This window comes from Anomalospiza imberbis, chromosome Z (assembly GCF_031753505.1).
Source record: "Anomalospiza imberbis isolate Cuckoo-Finch-1a 21T00152 chromosome Z, ASM3175350v1, whole genome shotgun sequence".
In the NCBI taxonomy this organism is placed as follows: domain Eukaryota; kingdom Metazoa; phylum Chordata; class Aves; order Passeriformes; family Viduidae; genus Anomalospiza; species Anomalospiza imberbis.
In genome coordinates this window covers 30,930,163-30,951,833 of record NC_089721.1, presented here as the reverse complement: position 1 = coordinate 30,951,833, position 21,671 = coordinate 30,930,163, and the positions used below count along the sequence as shown (strand labels likewise).

Below are 21,671 nucleotides of genomic sequence, written 5' to 3'. Positions count from 1 at the left end.
TCCTTCTGATCATTTCATTCATTATGGCTTTGTTTGGCATATGACACTAGATTCCAGGAGTTTTGACTGAAGAAAACTTTTAGGTATGGGTCATAGTCTAGTTGAGTGCCAGAGGTCAAAATTACCGTTTTCCTAACTCAGATATTCTGGTAATCTTCTGTTTTGAGTTGTATGTCTGAGCTCTGCTCTGTTGCTGAGACTTACCTTTTGCTAAGCCATAGTGTGCCTTCTGACCAGTTTGAAGCAGAGTTGAGCTTTCATCTAAGTCACAGAAGGACTGTCCAGGCTCTTTCTGTCCTCTCCTAGCTCACAGTGTTGGTACAGTAAAACTGGTCTTAGCACGGCGTTGTGCTGAGAAAGCTGAGCACAAGCAGGCATAAGGATGTTACGTTAGGCTGTGCAATTACTCCTGAATCTCTTAGATATCCATTCCTTTGGTACCTGTTCTCTTTTGCCAGTGTAGAAAAGTTATGCAGAATAGAAGTATAGTGGAGCATAGCTGTATTTTTTCCATATTGTTTGTACTACTTTTAATAGGTGACAATGGTATTGGATTCCCTTCTGTAAGTACTGTGGATGGTTTCCCATATACTACAGTTTCCTTACAAAGATGGTGCTTGTGCTTCAGCTTGATCAATGTATCCAGAAAACCATCAGTGGAGTCTCACTGATGAGACTCCATCTCATCTAAGAGTAGTGAGATACTTAGATCTCCATCTAATGAGATCTAAGAGTAGTGAGATATCTGCTTGATAGAAATAAATATTTTCTTGCTTATATTTGTTGTTTAAAACAAATACAAATTCTGACATTTATTTGGAATATATATTTTGCCTCTAAGGTTAGTTTCAGTATCACAGTAGACACGTCATCTTTCATAAAATAGCACATGATGTAAACTGATTTTACTGTGTGAAAGAAGAAACCATTACTCTGTTAAGCTAGGCCTGGTAATACAGTTGGACTCTAATCTAAGAAGCTTAAGCCTACGAGCTTTTTATTTGCTTTTTATTTGCTGCACTCAGCATATACATAGACTGTGAAGAGGGTCACCATGTGTACACTGAAATGATTGTCTTAGAAATTTTAGACACAGGATTCAGAATAGACTTTAGGAAGTAAACTTCATGGATTTCTCGGTTGAATTGTTCTGTGAGTTACTATTTCAGTACATAATAGGAAAAATCTACAATGATAATTCTAAGGCAGCAGCTGTTGAAGAACCTGGTGCTCCCTCTCACACTGCAATTTTCTGGATTGCAAATTTCTAATCTTTACTGTGAAACTAGACTCCATCCTTCATACAGATCTTGGATGTTGACTGATTTATGTAGTCTTGAAACTCACTATTCTGCTTTTTTTTTACTGAGAGTGTTAGGTTTTTAAAGGTGTTGTTCCATTGTAGCCCAAATTATTTGCCATTTTGGCCTTAGTATTTATAATACTTCTCTTAATTCTTAGGTTACAAATTAGAGTTTAGATGTAAAAAGTGAAAAGCCAAGAAAAGGTCATATCTCTCTTTGAGGATCAGATGGAATTTCATTTCAAAAAATCATAGAATGGCCTGTCTTGCAAGGAACCTAAAGATCATCTAGTTTCACCCCACCATGGTCATGGGCAGGGACACCTCCCACTAGAGCAGGTTGCTCAAAGCCCTATCTAACCTGGCCTTGAACACTGCTTGGGGCTGGGGCATCCACAGGTTCTCTGGGCAACTGTTCAGTGCCTCATCACCCTCACAGTAAAGAATTTCATCATAATATCTGATTCAAATCTCCCCTCTTTCAGTTTGAAGTCATTGTCCCTTTTTTCACTAAATAATTTGGGTTTAATAATTTTTTAATAATTTTTTTGCCCTTATCCAAAGATACTTGGACCACGTAAGTCTGGAAGTATGAAATTAAATTGACATAAATCCAAAACAAAACACCTTAGAGGGAAATTTCACCCAGCTTTCTATCTTGGGAAGGTCTGCTTTCTTATCTAAAAAATTATTGTTCAGTATTCTCTTATTTTTGAATAAACAAAGTCTTTAGGCTAGGAAAATTAAAAGAATATTTCTCAATTATTTAAAGACATGTTGAGTTTAACAGAAAATTATACCAAATGCTTTTTGAGGTGGAAACCATTGATAAGCAAAACTTATGTTTTTAAACTGATAGCATCAATTACATCTAGGTTCTTAGAATTTTTGAAACTGAAAAAATTTCACAGGTATACTTAAAAAATTGAGCAGGTTTTGAGGATATCTTAGACCCAAATTCTATAGGTAACAACAATCTACTGAATATTTTAAGGTGTTATGGATTGACACTGGCACGATGCCAGCGCTCCCATGAAAATGTACTTTTCTAAATAATTGCTGTGAGATGTGATCAGGAACAGAGCAGAGCAGGCCCAAGCTTAGTAACAAAGAAAAGAACTTTATTAAACTACTACTACTATAAAAACTACAAACACTAAATCCTGGATGAAGACTTTCCAAAACACCCCTCCTCCTCCCACCTAATTTCCAAACAAACTCAACAGTGAGACACCACCCAGGATCTTGATCAAGTTGCCACCCTTCAGATATTCAAATACTCAATCTTTCAAGGGAGACAGGAGTCTCTCCTGTGCCACAGACTCCCCAGGAAACACAATTGCCACCTTTGTGTTTCCATGTCACACATGGCAACCGCCTGGAGAAAATCTGCCATGGTGACACTCTCCTTTCCATGTCACAGTGCTCTCACCACCGTGCATGGACAGACTGCTCATAGGGCTGCTTTAAGGATGCTTTGCCATGGACCAAAAGAGACAACAGTTCAGTTTCTCATTTTGGGACTACAGTCCCCACTATTTTCCCCTGGGGCTGAGGGTCCAAGAACAGAGGTCTTCTTCTCCTCTTCTTCTTCCTCGAAGACAGAGGGCTTCTCCACACCTTCTTCAACTCTCCTCTGTTCTCTCTATTCCTCTGCTGGTAATCACCGAAACAGGTCTCTTGGCTCACCAACGCACCCCTCTAAGTGCAGCCTCTGTCAGGAGAATTTGGTTCAGTCTATGGCTAACAAGAAAAGTCCAGCCACAAGCCAATCCATCATCTCCTTCCAACTCAAAAATTTCCTCTTCTATCATCTCGGATCCTAGACTGTCTCTCTTCTACTTCAAATCAAGGAGGAGTAATATTTTACAAAGCCTTCATTTCTCAGGAAAGGGTTAAAAGCTCAGACTCCCTGGACAGCTGATATTTCTGCCCAGCAGCCGATTCCCAAGGCCAAGGCTGGGCACTTTCCCCACCCCGCTCCTTCTCTTCCGCGCCGGCAAAGTTACAGGTGCCGTCCGGACTCTCTATCTCTTCCCTCTGGGTGGGGATGACAAAGACATCTCCGCTTCTCTCCACCCTTCCGTCCACAGGAGCTGGTTCGGTTCCAGTCCTTCTACCCCTCAGCTCACCTCGACCAGGCCTCATGGCTTCCCCTCTCCCACCCAGCCCAATGGCTGGGCAGGGGAGATCTGCACAGCACCCTGACCGGAACCAAAGAGAGCGAGCTCTTGGGAGTTCTTGCTTTTAACCCCCTGTGTTCTCAGAGGCGTATCCCTATCTTCAGTGGTCACTTCAGGTGCCAATATCCAAACTTGACCACTGATTGGTTTGACCCAACTTCCTGAAAAAAATCACTTCCATGTCAAACCACGACATAAGGTAAAAACATAGGCATTTTGGAGGTGTTAGTTAAGATCCAAGACTTGATTTGTTGGATTTAGTTTTCCAAGAAATATGTTAGTATAGCCATGTGGACAGAGACTGTAAAGGTTTTATTAGAAAATAAAATAAATTTACCATAAATTTGCCATACAAATACTTTACAGTATTTTATTTAAAATAAGTATCACAGCATGGCAATTTCTAGGAATCTCTTTTGGAAGAAGAAAAGAGTAGGAAAATAACCTCAAGGCAAATGAAGAATAATACTGTTCATATATTGGTCTTGTTGAAGTCAATAGCAGAACCTGCATGACATAGAGGAGCAGGTTTAATGTAGTCTGTGACTGATGGAGTCAACTTAAATGGAGGTATGTTTTAAAGTACTCAGTATTTCATTTTTTTAAACAAGAAAATAAAAAATAGTAATACAATAAGAAGTTAATAATTAGTGGAATTTCTGTAATTCTTATGGCTTAAAGGTTAGCATCAAGAGTTGGACTTGAGGATATTAAAGGTCCTTTTAAAGTTAAATAATTCTATGAGCATTTAGTAGGTGTAGACTTTTTAAAGTAACAGTAAAGTGAATTTAAATTATAACAGATTGAAGTTGTTGGCTCTGTTTTGAGTTACTAGTATAGTTCTAAAGCTTATGTTTCACATGGAGCTCTGTTTTTTACAAGCAGCTGAGAAATCAGTAAGATGTGTGTGTCTGTCAAGTTTGTAGGTATATTTCTCTTTTGTAAAAAGAAAGAGTAAAGTTCAAGTAATAAAATCAATTCCAGAACCTGAGTGTAGCTACATTTCCTTTATCTACTGACAACATTTCTATCTTCTAGGTTTTATTAGATTTTTTCATTTTTATATAGCTCAGGTTTCACTCAAACAAACATGAAGTCCAGTTTTCTTTAAAGCATTCTTTTGATTGTGTGGCTTGTCTACTCCTCATTTTCTTGTTTCTTGTTTTTCTTTTTTTTCCCCTGTGTGTTAATGAGGTAATGGTTATAAATAGGTGTTTTACTGATCATAGGTGGTAATGACGTCTGTTTGCAACTACATATGGCCTAAACTATGCAAAATGAGGAACAGAATGTATTTAAGGAACAGTCAGCAAAAGCACGGGCAGCTTTTACGGTCTGACAGATTTCTTATAGTTACTGTGTGAGGAGTTGTGGTTTTTCTAAAACAAGTACTCAATATATTTAATTTGTAATTTGTTGAAATAGTTTATCTTAGGCTTTATGAAAAACATATTCTGCATAAATAAAATGGCTATGCCCATTTGTCCATTCGTGACACATATTAAGCTTACTGAAGTGTAGGCTTGATTGATTTTAATCAACTTTGGACCACTTCACTTCTTGATTAGCATGAATTTGGAGATTTATTTACTTAACATTTTTTTACACTGCTTTTTCTAATTTTTGTCTGTATACCTGACTTTTTTATATGGGGAATGCACAAATGAGATCATAGTGCCACGTGATAATTGTACCAAATTCTATCTTCTCTATTGACATGGGTATTTGTCTTAAGGATATGCACAAACAGTTGCAAGCAAGTGATGTTGTCAGGATCTTGTTAATAAGGGATAAAATAAAACTTACAGTTAGTCTTAAGAATGTGTCTTCTGGGTCAAATTTGTTGATTGAAGACTTTACTGCTTGCCAGCTGCTCATTGCTTTCAGACCACCACTGGCAATAGAGTTTCATGAGTTTCCCATCATCAATGCAGTCCAAGGTCAGCTCAAGCCACTTCCATTGACTTTTAAACTAACTAGCCCTTTTAGTTATGCAATCAGTTAGAGAAGCTGTTTACATCATTCCTCCTCCTGGATGCATTGACCATGTGGGAATGATATCATCTTTGTCTGGCACAGGTGTTAGAAGATGAATGTCTGTCCCCAGCCTTACAGCACTGAGAAGAAGATTTGAGCTAAAGCCTTTCACTTTGTGATTGCCATAAGGTGACTCAACAGGCATATTGCTGCTGCTTACACTAAGAAAAGAAAGTTTTGCCCAGTGGTTGTTACAGAGTGGGGTGTGATCACACCAGGTAATGAAAACTCAACTGACTGAATGAAAACTCAAATGACAAAACTGAAAGTCAGTTGTCAAGCCATGGTAATTTGACCACTCTTGGTCATGCATACATGAGTCTGCTACTGTATATCAGGGATATAATTTACAGGAGCTGCTACCAGTGAAATGTGTCCTCTCTGAACAGGTTTGGTAGCTGGGTAAGTTGATCGGTGTGCGGCAGTCTTGTATTGTGCCAAGGAATTGCTGCACATGGATTTATAGCTAGGAAAGCTCCTAGAATTCAACAGTTCAACAAAATAAAGAACCAACCTTGAGTAACACTGTAACCTAGAATCTATTTTTTTCTGTAACCCTTCAGTTTAACCACAACATTTGTGGTGTCTAAGGATGTAATGGCTACAAGTTGTAGATTTACAGTAAAAAAGTGCTTTTCTGAGTCAGTTCTTAACTAACAATATATTTAGTTACAGAATATGCAGTTAAGGTTTTTTTGTTAGGCCAGTGAAAAAATAAGTCCAGAAGGTGCAATATTTTGTCAAGAAACTTAATAGCATGTGACGTACAAAATACCATCTAATAAGTACAATAAATTACTGCAGAAGAAATGGCTGTATAAAACAACCATTGTTAAGAATGTAAATTTAGATTTAGAAAATATGGTGGTGGTCTAAAAAATGTTTCCTTAATATTTTGAGATCTGGTTTTGATTATGGATTCATGAGTAATTTATGAGAGCTGAATTATTCGCAGCTTCTGGATGTTTCTGTAATATTGTTAATATGTTTCTCAAGGCAGTTTTATGTAAATGGTGTGTTACTCATCTGATTTTTTGTTACCAGTGTAATATACCTGTACTGTCATTTTCTAGGTATTTCAACAGTCTTCTTTAAGTGAGCTAGAGTGCTATATTACAGTGCAAGCATCTGAAATGGAGCTTTTACAGAAAAAATTGAAGAAAGCAGATCTTAACCTAGCAGAGCATAATTTGTACACTACAGATATTCTGGAAATCAACAATATAAGGACTTGGAGAAAGCACGAGGTGGGGTAGTTTTATTGTCTGGTGTATTTGTGTGTAAGTCAGGCTGGTGAAGCCAAACGTTTTTGCTCAAGGGTCCAGATAATAATTTTAATATCTGTTGACGCTGCTTATAATTCTGGAAGCTTGTTTGAATAGTTCCTGTATTATCTGCCAAAGACTTGTTAAAATAGCTGTTGGGAGTAGAAGGTTTTACCTTATTAAATACTGAATAAGGAATTCTTAATTAAATGAACTATTTGCAGGATAAATTCTTTGTAGGTTTGCTAAAATGAATATTTATCAGATATTTTGTGGTGTTTATTAGAATGACCATCTTTCACTGTAAGGAAAGTGAAAGAAATATAAATGGTTATTATTATGATTTTTTAAATGAAAAATATTTTTTCCCAAATTCTTGACTTTTAGAGTGGAATATAGTATTTTTTTTCTAGGAAGAATGACAGCAATGTCTTTTGAAGTTTATACTTGCAGCTTTGTGTAGTGCCGAATTGCCTCTTTCGTGGCGTCTCACTGTTTAATTTAGGCATTAAATAACAATAACAATTATGAGCTATAGTAAATGAATGACATCTGTAAATAATTCCATTGTTTAAATGGATCTATTAATTTAGCTGAAATCATGATGCTTTTCATTGTGTTCAGACTCTTCCTAATCTATTTTTATTGTCATCATATAGAGTATGGGAAACTGTTAACAAGGTTGCAAAGGTGAACGTGATTCTAAATGGTATAAATAATGTACAATGATGGATCATCATGTCCACTTCCTGAGAAATCTTCTAATTTATCCAAATATGGTATCTCATAACATTTTCTTTGAAAAATGTATAGCTTATTCGTTCTTAATGATGTGTACTGTATGTTAATTTTGGGAAAATACACACTTTAGAACATTTCTTCAGGAGCATGTGGTGGGCATTTCTGTGAAAATGTGCTTAAGAAAAAACAGGCAGTGTAGAGTGAAGAACAGAAGGTAAGAAACAGCCTGGAAATGTAAAGGTCAGGAAGGAGGAGAGGGAGGAGTTACTTCATGTGCTGGAAACAGGTATTTCTCTGCAGCCCAGGGGGAGGATTACTGTGGAGCAGATGTCAATAATATAGCTTGTGAAGGAGCCCAGAGCAAGTGGATATTTGCTCCTGGAAGCCACAGCTTGTGGAGGGGAGTCAATGCTGGAACAGGTTCCTCTCTTACATGAACTGTGGTCCAGGGAAGACCTGCTCTGGAATAGGTTTATCCTGAAGGACTCCAGCCTGTGAAGAGGCCCTGTGCTGCAGTAGGAGAAAAGTGTGAGGAGGAAAGAATGGCCCTATGGGAGCTGTTAAGCAGTGATTGTAAGCCTTCTGCCTGCATGGCTCAGGAGGTGGTAAAAGAGTCAGGAGCTATGGAATGAAGTTATGCCTGGGAAGCTGTGAGCTTCTTTTGGATAGGGAAGTTGGTGTTGATTAAGTTTTTTTTCTTTATTTCTTACAACCTGAATATAGTCTAAGTGGCAATAACTTAAATAGATTTTCTTCAAGTCAAGCCAGCCCATGATTCTGAGTGGTAAACCCACAAGCTTTATCATCCTGTTTTCTCCTGTCCTAGTGAAGAAGGAGAGTAGGAGAGCAGTTGAGTGGATGTTTGACCCTTTGCCAAGGTTAGCCCCCACAATGTTTCTGTTTGCTCAGGGGAAAGTAAATGAGACTGCTGTGTTCATCATGAACTGTGTCAAAATAAAGCTGTTACACTGCCTTAAGTAAAACTAAATACAAATTTTAAAGCCTGTTGTAGAAAATCTCTTCATTTTTTGATACGTAGGTCTGAGTCATGCTCTTTGAATAGTCAAGGCTGTTTTGTCCACTTTTTCACAGCTGCACACACAAGTCTCTATTAAAACTTTTGGGAACTCAATTGATGAGCTCCTTTGTGTAGGCAACACAGTAAGTGAAATTATGGAAAAATTCTTGATTTTCTAAAATGGAGAAGGTAGTATTGCTGTGGTAGTACTTTACTCTTTACCCTTTTTCCTTTTCAATGAAATATCTTCTCATTCCCTTGTTTTTCAGCCTTTTGTGACAAAATCATTACTGTCAGAAGTCATTAGCGCATGATTTGACAGGAAGAGTACGTGGGATATTCAATGTTTGTTTTAAAAAGATGATCCTTTTGATTTTACAAAGACTGTTGTGTTGCCCTTCATTCCCCCTTATGTATATTCCCAGGATACAAATAACAAATAAGTTTGGAATCACTTCTGATTAGAATGACACTGCTTTGATGACTTACTGCTCTAAAAAATGTTTCAAAGGCTTTAAAAGAAGGAATAATTGGAAAAGTGTTGAAAATAAGAGCCTGGTACAAACAGAAACTTGGCACTACTGCAATAAATTGAGATGTATGGCCACATGACTGCATGCTTCCGGCTGTGTTTATGTATGCAACAGCATAGATACATCTATAGCCTTGAGTTGGTTTCTTTGTGAATTGCAGAAATCCACATCCCTTGCCTACAGTTGTACTGAGTAATAGAAACAACTTACTCTTTCAGAGCTGTTTGAAAGCTTTGTTAAATGTTGTTGTGATGTCCTGTTTCATGATATTGTAAAGTGTATATTTAGAGGCAATTGTAACAATCATAGTTCTGTCTATGTGAAAAGTGGTGTAGCTGAGTGCTGTTGTGTATGAAGACCTAGGAGTCAGTGTCTTGACCTTCCTAGAGCTCTTTTTGAAGCTTAAACTTTGTGAGCAATATGTGATTTCTGTTAGCTGATTAAACTGACATTCATATGTCTGCTGGCTAATTCAGTAGGGTTTTGTGGTTTTCTTGTAGCTAAGCTTTCCCATGGTATGGTAGTTAGAATTGCCTCTTATTCATGTACAATCTATATCATTCTTCTAGGTCTGTAGTGTCAAGATACTGAAAGACGTGTTAACTTGCAGTACTAGTAAAGTTCCTGTTGGAACATATTGAATCAAGAATTTAGCATTTTTCTTTCTAAAAACCCCTGCCTCTATCTGGGCAGTCTTGGGTTCAGCCTCAACAATGTTTCTGTTTCTTCAATTGATAAAAACATTAAGATTTCTACCCACTGTCCTCAGAGCTGTATCTTGGCAGTCATTGATAACAAGCCTGTACAGAAAAAGTGTTCATAAGACATTTCAGGAGGAGTTCTGAGTTCCCTGCTTTGGTTTGGGTTTAGGGTTTTTTTTTGTTGGTAGGTTGTTTTTGGGGGTTTTTTTTCCTGTTTTTTTTGGTTAATTATTTTGGGGTTTTGTTTGTTTGTTTGTTTTATTTGGCTTGTTTTAGCACTATTCAACACAAAACCTATTGAATTCAAGAACATGGCTATTTGCAGTTTCGTCCCATGGTGTCTTTCATTGTGCAGACAGGTAATAGAAGGTTGTTTAGAAATAGGTATATTTTCTTTTTTTGCTTCTGTGCCTCCATTGTCAGTTAATGTGTGTCCCATCCACTTACCTGCTATTTCTTTATGCTAAATCTTCTGTCACAAAGTTTCATATCTATTATATATTAGAAACTCTGTTTATTTCTGGTTTTCCTGCTATTTGGTTTAGTCTTTGGTAAAAATGTTTAAGGAAAATTCAATGAAAAATATTCTGATTTGGATTCCTTTACTGACTTGGATTAACAATCTTCACTGATAAAATTGGAGGAGTTTTTTGCTCCTAAACATGTAGAAGATTTTTGAAACATTACATTTTGAAACATTATATACATTTCCAAAAATATTTAATAGACATATGTCAAACTTTTTCTGTAGAATTTGAGGACTGAATTAAAAATTTAATGTTTATATTTGATGGCAGCAAGAGCAGTAAAGTTTGCACTTGTGAGAAGATTTTTACAGATGCGATCTTTCAAACTGAGTTTTGCAGCAGCCCCAGGCAATCCAATTACAGTGTATTTTACTACACAGTCTCCTTTGTCTTGATAGAACTCTTTAGCACCTCTTTAGCAAAGATTGAGTTCAAACTACCTATGTGCAACTGTAAAGCCCACATCCAACCCCCTTTCTCCACAGACCTCTACTCTGATCACTAAAAAGGAAAAAGTTATAGAATGTTCTGAATACATATCACCAATTCCATCCATTGTCACAAGTAATCATTTCCATATCCATAAGTAGTTAAAAGTTCGCACAGTTTTTTCGCATATCTTGGCTCTAGCACATTCCCAGGTAGCTATATATAAACTCTGTTTGTGTGTATAATATATATAAATATATATATATATATATATATATATATATATATATATATATATATATAAATAAATATATTAAAAAAATAAATATATATTATATATATATAAAATTCTTATGTACTAATTGTATCTGATCAGCTGTGACTAGGCTAGCAAGACAGTGAATTTTACCTTTTTCTGTTTTTTTTTTTTTCTCCTTTCTCTGTTCCTTCTGAGTTTTTCTCTGCCTATTAATTCTTAAGAGTCTGATTCTGGTTGATCCACTCCTTTTCCTTTGTTGTCCTTAACTTTGGCAGCAAGCAGAGTGCTTTGACCTTCTATTTCTCATTTCAGAGAAACTGTGAATATTCCAGATTTTCTCTATAAAAGCATAAAGTTTACCTAGAAAACAAATATTGAAAAATAATGCATAGTACAGTCATATATGTATTATGATTCTGTATAATGTTTAAGGAATGTAGAAGATAGGAGGGTTGGGTTTTGGTTGCTTCTTTTTTTAAAGCTCTTCATTTTATTTACAAAATCTGGGACATTGAAGATAATTTTTTTTTTTGGTATTCAGGTTTTAAATGTACTAAAATTCTTTCCAGATGTTAGTTCTGGTTTGATTTTGGGTTTTGTTTTTTTTTTTTTTGAGGGGGCTTGTGCATGTTTGGTTTGGTTTGGTTTATCCTTGTTTTTTGGGTTTTTTTTTGGTTTGTTTGTTTTGGATTGTTTTGATTTTTTGTGTTGGTTTTTTTTTTTAGTTTTGTTTAGGTTTTTTTTGTTTTGTTTTGTTTTGATTATTTTGTTCGAATTGGTTTTGGTTTTGGTTGGGGGTTTTTTTGTGAGGGTGTAACACTTTTTCTAAAAAAATTTTGCTTTGTTTTTTGTTGGGCTTTCTTATATCTCTTTCAGGTATGCGTCATAAGCAAAAGAATCCTGAAATCAAATGACAAAACCACATTGTAAATATTTACATTCATAAATATAAATATGAGATGTTAGTCTTCTCTGATATTTCATGATAGATTTTTTTTCTTCTTTTTGGAAACCCATACTATTTAAAATGAAAATGTGGTATATGATGTCTTATAAATATTTTATACTGGAAGGTAGTGGTCAAAGAAAAAAATGTCAGTTGCTAATTAAGATATGCTTCAAGATTAAATTAATTTAATGGACTAGTAAAATATTGACATCTACAGTATTTAAGAAGAATTTATCCCTAATTCCTTTTGTTGTATATCAGTGTTTTCCCAGGGCAAGTGGCATAATGAATATGGTAACAAGAATAATCACAATTTACCTCAAGTTTCTGTTTGACTTTACGTGTTGGCAAAACAGTATTTTGCCTGATTGGCATTAAGTGTGTGTTAGTATTTCACTTTTCTTAACCAAAGTTTCTCCAAAAATCTGAAAGTCTAATTTTATGAGGTCTTTCTTTCTCTTCCATAAGGACATATGACATAGAGTGAACAAGAAAGCTGCCCAGTTTAAGCGTTACTTTCACATACTCTTTCTCCAGATTGCTGTATGAAGCTGTACATAATATAAACACATATTCTTGTCTCTAGTTAGTCACATTATAGTTAATGACCATATGGTCATTATGGTATAAGATCTACTGTCTGTTGTATTTATATTCCTCAAGCATATTGTTCCTTCAACTTCACAGTGTGTTAAACTATTTCAAAGGGAAAAAAATCCTTTCCCTCTTGTTTCTGGTTGTCCTATCAAGTGTAACCTTGGACCCTTATAGAGCAATTAGACCAGCCTCTATCCCCTCCTTTGTAATGAGGTTTCTTGCATTTCTGAGTCTATAACCCTTTAGTCTTCCCTAATGGGACATCATTATTCTGAAAGAAACAATGTAAATGTAAATGAATATTCTCATTAACGAGTCACAGAGAAACCTTTAGTGGTAGCGCTGTGGTAATTCTGCTTGTTATTTCTCTGGTATTCCATGCAGATTTTTTTTTTATAATTCATTATTAGTATTCAAAATTACTTCTTTAATTCTGCATGTCTTTCATAATCCAGTGTTCCAACTAGTTCAACCATGTCCTTGTTTTATTCTCCAGGAACCACCTGTGAAATGTTCAAGGTCTCTGTCCCCAAAGAGCTCTTTTAGAGAGTCAGAGGAACTAAAGAAGCTTAAAATAGCTGAAGGGAAGATTGAAAACTTAGAGAAGACACTACAGCTAAAGGTGAACATTAAATAAAAATAAATAAAAAGCCTGCTAGCTATAAAGCAGGCTTTATAAAGCTTTATCTGCTTGCATAGATAAAGATACACCAAAACAGACATTTTAAAAATTAAAAATACACATACTTTTATGGACTGTAATTCTCTTCAGATCAGAGAGCACTTTCCATTAGTTTACCTTTTTGCTTTACAGTGTGAGTAATCTTGCAGTCCTGTGGAAGCTTAATTGAGCTATCTTCAATAACACATACTTGTTAAATACATTTTCAAAGTTTGTGTGTGATTATATATATATTCTGAGAAATGGATGTGTTCATATGAAGTAAATCAGAAAGTAGAAGCACTGAAAGTACAAAGACTACTTTTTTGTACAATAAAGCCATACTTTAAAATGCTGAAGTCTGTAACTCAAAAAAGATTGACCCCTGGAAATTGTATAAGTTATGGCTCAGTTAGTTTCTGGTCTAAAAGCTGCTGTTAAAAAAAACAATAACAATCCCCCTCGTTCCCCCCATTCATAGAAAATCTTAATTGAGCTTGTTTTACAATTGCTCATTTTGTCCCTGTTTCACAGATTTTTGTAGCTGTGTTTTTGCTAGTTTGGTATTTTACTACAGAGGTACAGTAACTTTTGAACAAACTGTTGGTTTAAAATTGCACCTCTGAATGCAAAATGCAAACCCTGAGTTATTTTTTCTTAAACACTTAAAATTCACCCTCTTCTTCCCTCTCCTCCCTTTCCTCTCTAGCCTCCTTCTATTTTTGTGTTACTTATCATTGTTCAGTTATGGAATTTGAAAGATATTTTCAGGTATGTGTACCTAAAGGAGAATTGGTTGTATTGAACATCCTATCATAAAAGTTATGTAAGTGAAAAAATTTGGAAGCTCTACCAACCATAATGATAAGTTAATTTTAGAAAAACTGTAAGTGGGAAGTATATTTCAGCAAAATGCCACAGTTCATCTATCTGTATACTTGGGTAAGTTTAAAGCATTGTCATAACACATGTAGAGTATATGAACAGGAGAGGTTATTTAGATTTCAAATTCAGTCTTCCAGGTTGTCTTGTTCCTGGGAGACAGAAAATTAATTTTGTTTTGTTTTTTCTCTCTGTTGAGAACTCTAAGGCATGTCCTACCAGCTAAACCTGAGAACTGGCCTTTGGTAGGCTTCCTGTTCATTACTCTTACTTGGCCAGCCTGACGCTGATGCTACAGATTATTCTAGAACTGTAAGCTGCAGCTGTTCTGCTCTCGGAAGCAAAACACACTTCATTCTGTGGCTATTGCCTTAAATGATAGAGAGCTACACATTTCTTTTGGAAAGAGGAGTGAAGGAAAGCAGATGCAGAAGAGAATTCTCTCTGCATAACCTTATATAATAATTTGTACCATTCACCATACTGCCTTTACTTATCTTCTATTTAATCTTAAAGTATAATTTAAAAATCTGTACAGCTTGAAGATATTACAGGCATGGGATTTCTATCACAGACATCCATGATGTTTTTAAGGGCTAAATCTCCCCCTGAAAGTGAGCACATTAACATCTTGCTTTTTCTCTTGAAAATCTACTTGGCTTCTTTTGCAGAATACTTTAATGGGTTCAAAAGAAGCTGTAGAGGCCCAGGTCACTATTGTGGCACTACATTCATATTTTGATGAGGCTACTGCCAGCATGACAGTGAACTAAGCTGTCATAAAGTTAATGTCAGAACATTTCTGTTGCTATTCTGTGATTTCTTAATGCTAGCCTTCTCTCAGGCATTGTTTATAGCAATGAAAAATGGATTTGACCCACATTTTCAAAACTTGTCCTTGCATTATTGCCTCTTCAAACCAAGAGTTGTCTGTATGATTACTTGAAATTTTCTTGCTCAGATAAATGGTTGCTCTGTCAATACACACACAAATGATGCATGTCTGGAACAGGAAATGGTGACTTTTTACAGTAGTCCTATCGAAAAATTGGTAACAATTAAAAAAAAAAAAAAGGAACAGCTCTATTTTTGGTGTTTTCAGGAACAGGAATGCCCCAGTCTATTGCAAATGAGCAGAAAAGGGCAAGGTCCCATTCACAGGTTTTTCCAGTTCTCTCAGCTGACTCATTTCTCAATAAGAAAAGTTGGCTCTTAGTATCTTCATTGCTAGTATAAATGGGGTAGTCATTTAAATTCAGAGTTTTTACACAGAATTGGCTTTGTTTCTGGGCATCCTAAAAAGTAACCGAGCATGCCTGATTGCACCCTTCATTATGGAGGAGAACGTCAAAATAAGAGTATTTTTTTTGCTTTTAAATAACAAATTATCAAGCTGCTACTCTAGATGGGTCCAAAGCATAAGTACTTCAATCTACTGTGGGTCTTTAAGAAGCAGGTAAGAGTTTGGTTGTTGAGAAGTAGGTATTTGATACAAACTAAGAATACATTTATCTTCTCTATTGCTTCTAGAGCTGTGATCGCTGGTGTAGCCTAGAGGAGATAATCCTGGCTTTAACTGGAAGGGTCTCAAAACCAAGAGGAGCTCTTCCCTTTGAGTTTTCTCATCCTTTTTAAGTTCTAAAATTTTTGGAGGTAAATAAAACTAGAATAGGCACACCAGTCTTTAGGGCCACCTTAATACTTGTTTGTGTGAGCAAGACCACACTCACATTTACCTCATATTTTATGTAGTCCTATTCCATGTATAGTGTACAAATGAAAAAAGATTAATATTGCATCTTATCCGCATAACTGTTTGTGGAAAAAACTATTTTTGTGACTATTAGGGGCCTCAGTTCTTGTAAGCCTAAGCACAGTCAAATAATTGAATCAGTGTAGTTTTTAAAATTTCCTTTTTACTGTAATAGGTCAATTTCAATAAAAATTTGATTAAGTGATTAGAATCTTTTGACTTGTCTGAGCAGCCTGCCAAAGTGAAAAAGAAAAGGCATAGGCAGTGGGTTTTTTCCTCCTGCAGATTGAACTTTGTGTTACTGTTATTCATTATTGCATGGGAAGTACTATGGATGACAGGGGGCAGTAGGAGAATAATCTGGAGCCCCAGCACTGCTAGAGATGGTTATTCTGTCCCATGTCTGTGAATATATACAAAACTGTGTACAAGACAGTTTAGTTATGAAATATAACATAATTCAGACAGAGATGAGTCTAACAGATTCTGGAAATTTCAATGAATATTTTAAGTCCTGAAGTGCTTAATTCAATAGAGAGAGTGATTAGGGTAGTTAATTGTCTAATTTCTATTTCTGCAAGAGCAGAGCAAGTGATAAGGGAAGGCAATAACTGTAACAGAATGGATAATAGAACAGGTAAGCAATAAAGAAAAATGCAGATTCATAAATAGGAAAGGCCAAATTCTACAGTTGGTTGCATCTCTGAAAGGGCATTGACACTAATAAGCTTCTGAGGATTTATATTGAAGACATTGTTTTCTAGTACCCTGCCAGATTTGACCAGTTTTTGCTAGCAATATCAAACAATCTCAGAACAGTTGTTTCATGAACTTCTTTTGAAAACACAACATCTATAATTGTATTCTTGTGAAAATTTTCTCTTGCAAAGCTTGGTAATGGTCTTTGTGTTCTTAGTCTAAGATTTACATTGCTATTTATGTGGTTGTTTTTAACAATTCAAAATTTATAAATGTAAAAACTTTTTTTTTTTTTACATTTATAAAATAAATAAATGTATAAACTTTTTTAACAATTCAAAATTTATAAATTTATTTGGTTTAGAGGTTGTTTCAGGAAAAAAATGTCTACTACCACCATTTTGGGAAAGTATTTAGTGGTAAGGTAATATTTAGTCCACTATGGACTTGATTGTGTTCCTAAATTTTATTTCCTGAGTCACTTCCAGAAAACTTCTGGAATTTTGTATGTAGTACCATTTGAAACTTTAGCTTGATAAGCCAAGCTTAGTATAGCTTCTTTGTAGTTATGAATACTCCGGAAACCCTTGTCATGTTTTTATAGTGGGATTCCATTTTTATTGTTTGCAGCTCTGACTATTGGTCTAATTTATTGACTAATGCTGAAACGTCCTCCTTACATATATACAGAGTAAATGCTTGCAAATATGGTATTCTGATTTATTTAGTTCTGTAGTTGCTCTACAAGCAGAGCTCCCATTGAACTGAAAATGAAGCTCTGATTGTAAATTTTGCTACAGCATAATGATTTCTTTGCTGGTGAATTCTTTACTAGTGTATGCTAGAGTTTGACTAGCTTTATAGTGTGAAATTCTTCTTCTTAGTGTTGTTTTGTTTTTTTTTTTTCCCAGAGAACTGTATTGTCATTTAAGAAAGGCTATTTTTAAGCTTACATGATGTTATCCTGTAATATAAATCAAGGTGTATTTTACTTTTTGTTCTGTACATTTTTTGTATGGTTTTGATTATATAAAAGTTATTGTAAAAGTTGTTTTTATTTTTTGTTTGCTGCATTACTAGAGGACAAAGTCTGGATGTTGTGGGTGTTTATATATTTACAGAAACAGCTTACAATGGGAGGAAACCCTGAAACCATTTAAATGTAAGTTTTTTTTTCATGTGGCCAGTATTTCCCTTGAAAGTACATAGATCAATTTTCCATTGGGGGAAAAAAAAAAAGTAATTTGAATGAAAAAAACAGTGTCAACAATGCTTTTTCAGCCTATGTGTTTTAAAATGTATTAGGCTTATGCATTCAACAGATAAAAGCTGGCATTTTGGTGGTAAATTTTTTAAACTTTCAGTAGCCTGAAAATAATATTTAAGTGAGTTGCCAAATCAGCAGAATTTTCCAAAGTAGTAATAAGAAAACTTTGACCTCAAGGACTGTGAGTCCTGATCTTTCTGTTTAGATTTCTGAGTCTCATAGTAGTTGCTAAAAGAGATCTTTTATTTCATGTTATCTGTGTAACACTCTCTTACATTTTGTCCAACTCTGATTTTGTTTTTCTGGTTTCATACAGTCTTGAGAATCTTATGAGGTAAGAGAAGCCTATAGAAAACACAAAGAAAGGGTGCAGATGTTACAGACCAACTACAGAGTGCTAAAAGAGCAATTACAGCAGTGGGAAGAGGACAATAGCAGGTAAGTTACATAGTTCATTAAAAACATTTTCCTTACACAAGAAATCTGAACAGAAATATTTAATAGGTATTCAAAAGAGAATGTGATTTGAAGACTATGTGGTGATCAAGACTATCCTGTGTAACAGCAGAATACATGGCTTACCACTATGTGCCTATGTGAGAAAAATTGTAGTTGAAACCAAGAGGAAATATATTGAGCTGACACCTTGACTTATTTTATTTAGGCTCTCATTGGCAGCCTGATTACTGAACAAAGGTCAGCTAGGACTGCTTACTTACATTTGTCTAATTCTTCACTCATTTATTTTGTTGACTATATGTTTTTAATTTTCTGTAACACAGCAGTTGCTCATTATGTTTCACATAGTTTCACATAGTTTCACATAGTTTTAAAAAATAGTTTTATTGATTAAAATATAGAAACAATATCCACTCTAAGACACTATCATTAGCCTCTAACTGAGGCTATAGCTCCTTCCTTATAGGGGAAAAGTAAAATAATATGTGCATGAAAGCAGGGTTTTTTCATCTGTTAAATTATTTAAAAATAAATTATTTCTGATAATTTTACAAAAAATGCAGTAATATATCTTTATTAATGGAAAGAGGAAAGACTTTACCACATAAAATTTGCATAATGAACATTCTGTATATCATTCTCCCTTAGGCTCTACACAGAATAGTGAAAGTTTTATGCAGAAATTCTTCTTTTTTTAAGTCCTTAGCACACAGAATTTTTGGTAAACAGATGCAATTTGATGTATGAAAACATTTCTTATCAATTCAGTTATCAAGCACTGTGTTTTTCAGGACCTGTTTCAAGAAAGTGATTTCCTTGTGGCTTTAGCAGGGCTTTAGCATGCACCTAACAGCTCAGTAAACACATGTGTGTTTTACTAAAAATAATTATTTTTGCAGTTAGAACAATACTGACTAATCTTGACACTAACTTTATAACTCTATCAGAAGAAAAGGAGAGTCACAGAAAGTGCTGCAAAACTGGTAGCTATTCAGGGTCCGGGGTGACATAAAGCACATCCTACCGTGAACTATAAACTGTTATTTATATATAAGTAATGCTATGGCCTATCTTAGTACATTTTCATTTCTTTGAAATACTAGCATTTACATAGGAGTGGTTTGTCTTTAAAAAAAGGGAAAAAAAAATGTGGTTGGAAACAATGGTGAAGTACAAAATTGCTACAGGCATTGGTGGTAGCATAGAAGCATTTTTTGAAATACCTAAGCACAATGGCAAATATATTTGGGTAAATTATAATGAAAAGGTTTTGTTTTTTTAGGAAAAATAAGGATTTTTTTTTCTTCTAGTTCACTGTGTTAAATTTAATGCAATCTGGAAGTGACTTAAGGATGATAGTTACTTAATTCAATGAAATTATTTAATTCTGTGTCTATACCTAGACAGGCTTTTATATCCACTGAGAGTCCAAGGCTAACAGATAAAAAAAATTGAGCTAGATAAAGACATTAAAATCTTAAACTTGATATACTTGTTGTGGTTCTGATAGTTAAAAAAAAAATCTAAAAGAAAAGGAAAAGAGAGAGAAAGATGACTTCTGTTTAAAGGAAATGAGACGAGCTTGTGTTATAATGAACGTATTTGGGAAAAGTAGATATTGGGGAGAATATAATGCTCAGTCTTCACTTAGTCATCTAATTGTTTCATCTCTATTTAAGATGAGCTGAAAATAACAGGGTTTCAATAATCTTTGTTATCAGATTAGATTTGTATGAAGCCACACTGAAGGAGTTTTGGTTTTCATTTTTAATACACTTAAACAAAGGAAAGTAGATTGACACAAATAAAAGACTGTTATTTTGGTATCTCAAAAAGGTGTATAGTGCTGCTGTAATGTAAATCATTCATTAAGAGCTCAGTATCAGGTGCTTATGTGGCATTTCTGATGCTTTGTAAGTGATGGAGGACCCCATTCTCCATATTCTTCATAGATTAGTATATTTTATTGAGGTGGCAGCTGATGGGACCTAATCCACCTGTCAGTGTACATACAACTTGCACTCATGTACGTGACTGCAAAGATGATGGGGGCCTTAGGAGGTTACCACATTGCCTGAGAATTTATTTCTATGACCAGTAGGAATTTGGATTGCAGAATTTTAAATTGATTTCATAAAGGATTTTAATACAATTTTTATCTTTTGCATTATTGAAATACCTAAAAATATTTTGACAACAGAAAAACAGTTAAATATTTTAATTTTATTTTTCTGTGCTTCTAAAGTCAATATGCTTTTTCATAATACATCATCTCACCTATAGATAGTTAATTTCTTTATCAAACTGTAGAACAGCAGTGTGATTTAGAGTGGGCATTAGTTGCAACTTCCAGATTGACTTGCTAGGGTATTAGGGGAGCCAGTGACGCTGCCTTAATTTTCAAGAGGTTATGTGATAAGTTTAACTTCTTTCTCATACCAGTATTTAAAGTAATGTTATCAGAATGTGGGTGACACTATTCTGCCATGTCACCTGGGAGGCATGGTGTCATACTGGCACAATATCTGTCTGAAACTATGTAATTGAACTTCTCTTTATTACCACAGTTAAGATTTCATGCCTCAGAACATATAGAAAATTCAGATTCAATGGATGCTGTACTTGAAAAATTGTATTTTCTGAAAGCAGGGGTGCTTTGATTCTGGTTCTCCTAAAACATTTAGATATTTGAAAACAAGCAACCTTTTTTTAATTCATAAACAGCCTTGAAAATAGTAAAAGCAGATACCAGCATACAGGCTTCTGTCAGATTTGTCAAGAGGATCCTGATGTGATGTGGAATGAACTGGCTTTTTTCAAACAGGGCACAAAAATCTGCTGATTGCGAAGTGAGTTTGTTTCTTAAATGGTGTTTAAGTAGGGAAACATACTGGTTTTCTTCTGAAGTGCTTTACAGGCCATAGAAGAGGAATTCCTTGCAAAATTCCATTATAAAAACATCTACCAAAAGCAGGAAAGGAAAACATCAGCTCTTTTTTTTTTTCCTTCCTTCTCTCTCCCTCTTAAATCAGTGACAAGTTACAAGTTTGCTAGCACTAACAGAAACTGTATTCCATGATCTAGGGATTGTATTAATTAATGTGGCTCTCATCTGTTGGAGATGTCGCTCTTCATTAGCCTGTATTTTACACACTGCCGTGCTTCATTTTTGGAATGAGGTGGTGAGGGGATAACCTAGCCAGCCATCCTTGTTTGATCTCTGTGATACATACGCAATGCAGAATGCCTCAGCTCTCTTGGTTCCCTGCCCTGTCCTGCTAATCCCAGCTGAGCTCATTATGGTGTAGCCTTGCTGCTACTCCTGGAGCCAGAGCTGTCCAAGCTAATTACTGGTAGCAGCAGAGCTGCCTGTTAAGGGTCTGGTGTGGATCTGCTAACATGGTCCTT

The 21,671-nt window shown here is 35.2% G+C and overlaps 1 protein-coding gene across 1 annotated transcript in view; it reads left to right on the top strand.

Annotated features, from left to right (window-relative positions):
• CNTLN (centlein) overlaps positions 1 to 21,671 on the top strand; it is a 188,047-nt gene that overhangs the window by 74,145 nt on the left and 92,231 nt on the right. The window contains 5 exon segments of the mRNA XM_068177356.1: positions 1,868 to 1,880; positions 6,597 to 6,770; positions 13,039 to 13,164; positions 18,121 to 18,242; positions 20,988 to 21,088. Of these exon segments, the coding sequence (XP_068033457.1) occupies positions 1,868 to 1,880; positions 6,597 to 6,770; positions 13,039 to 13,164; positions 18,121 to 18,242; positions 20,988 to 21,088 (536 nt within the window).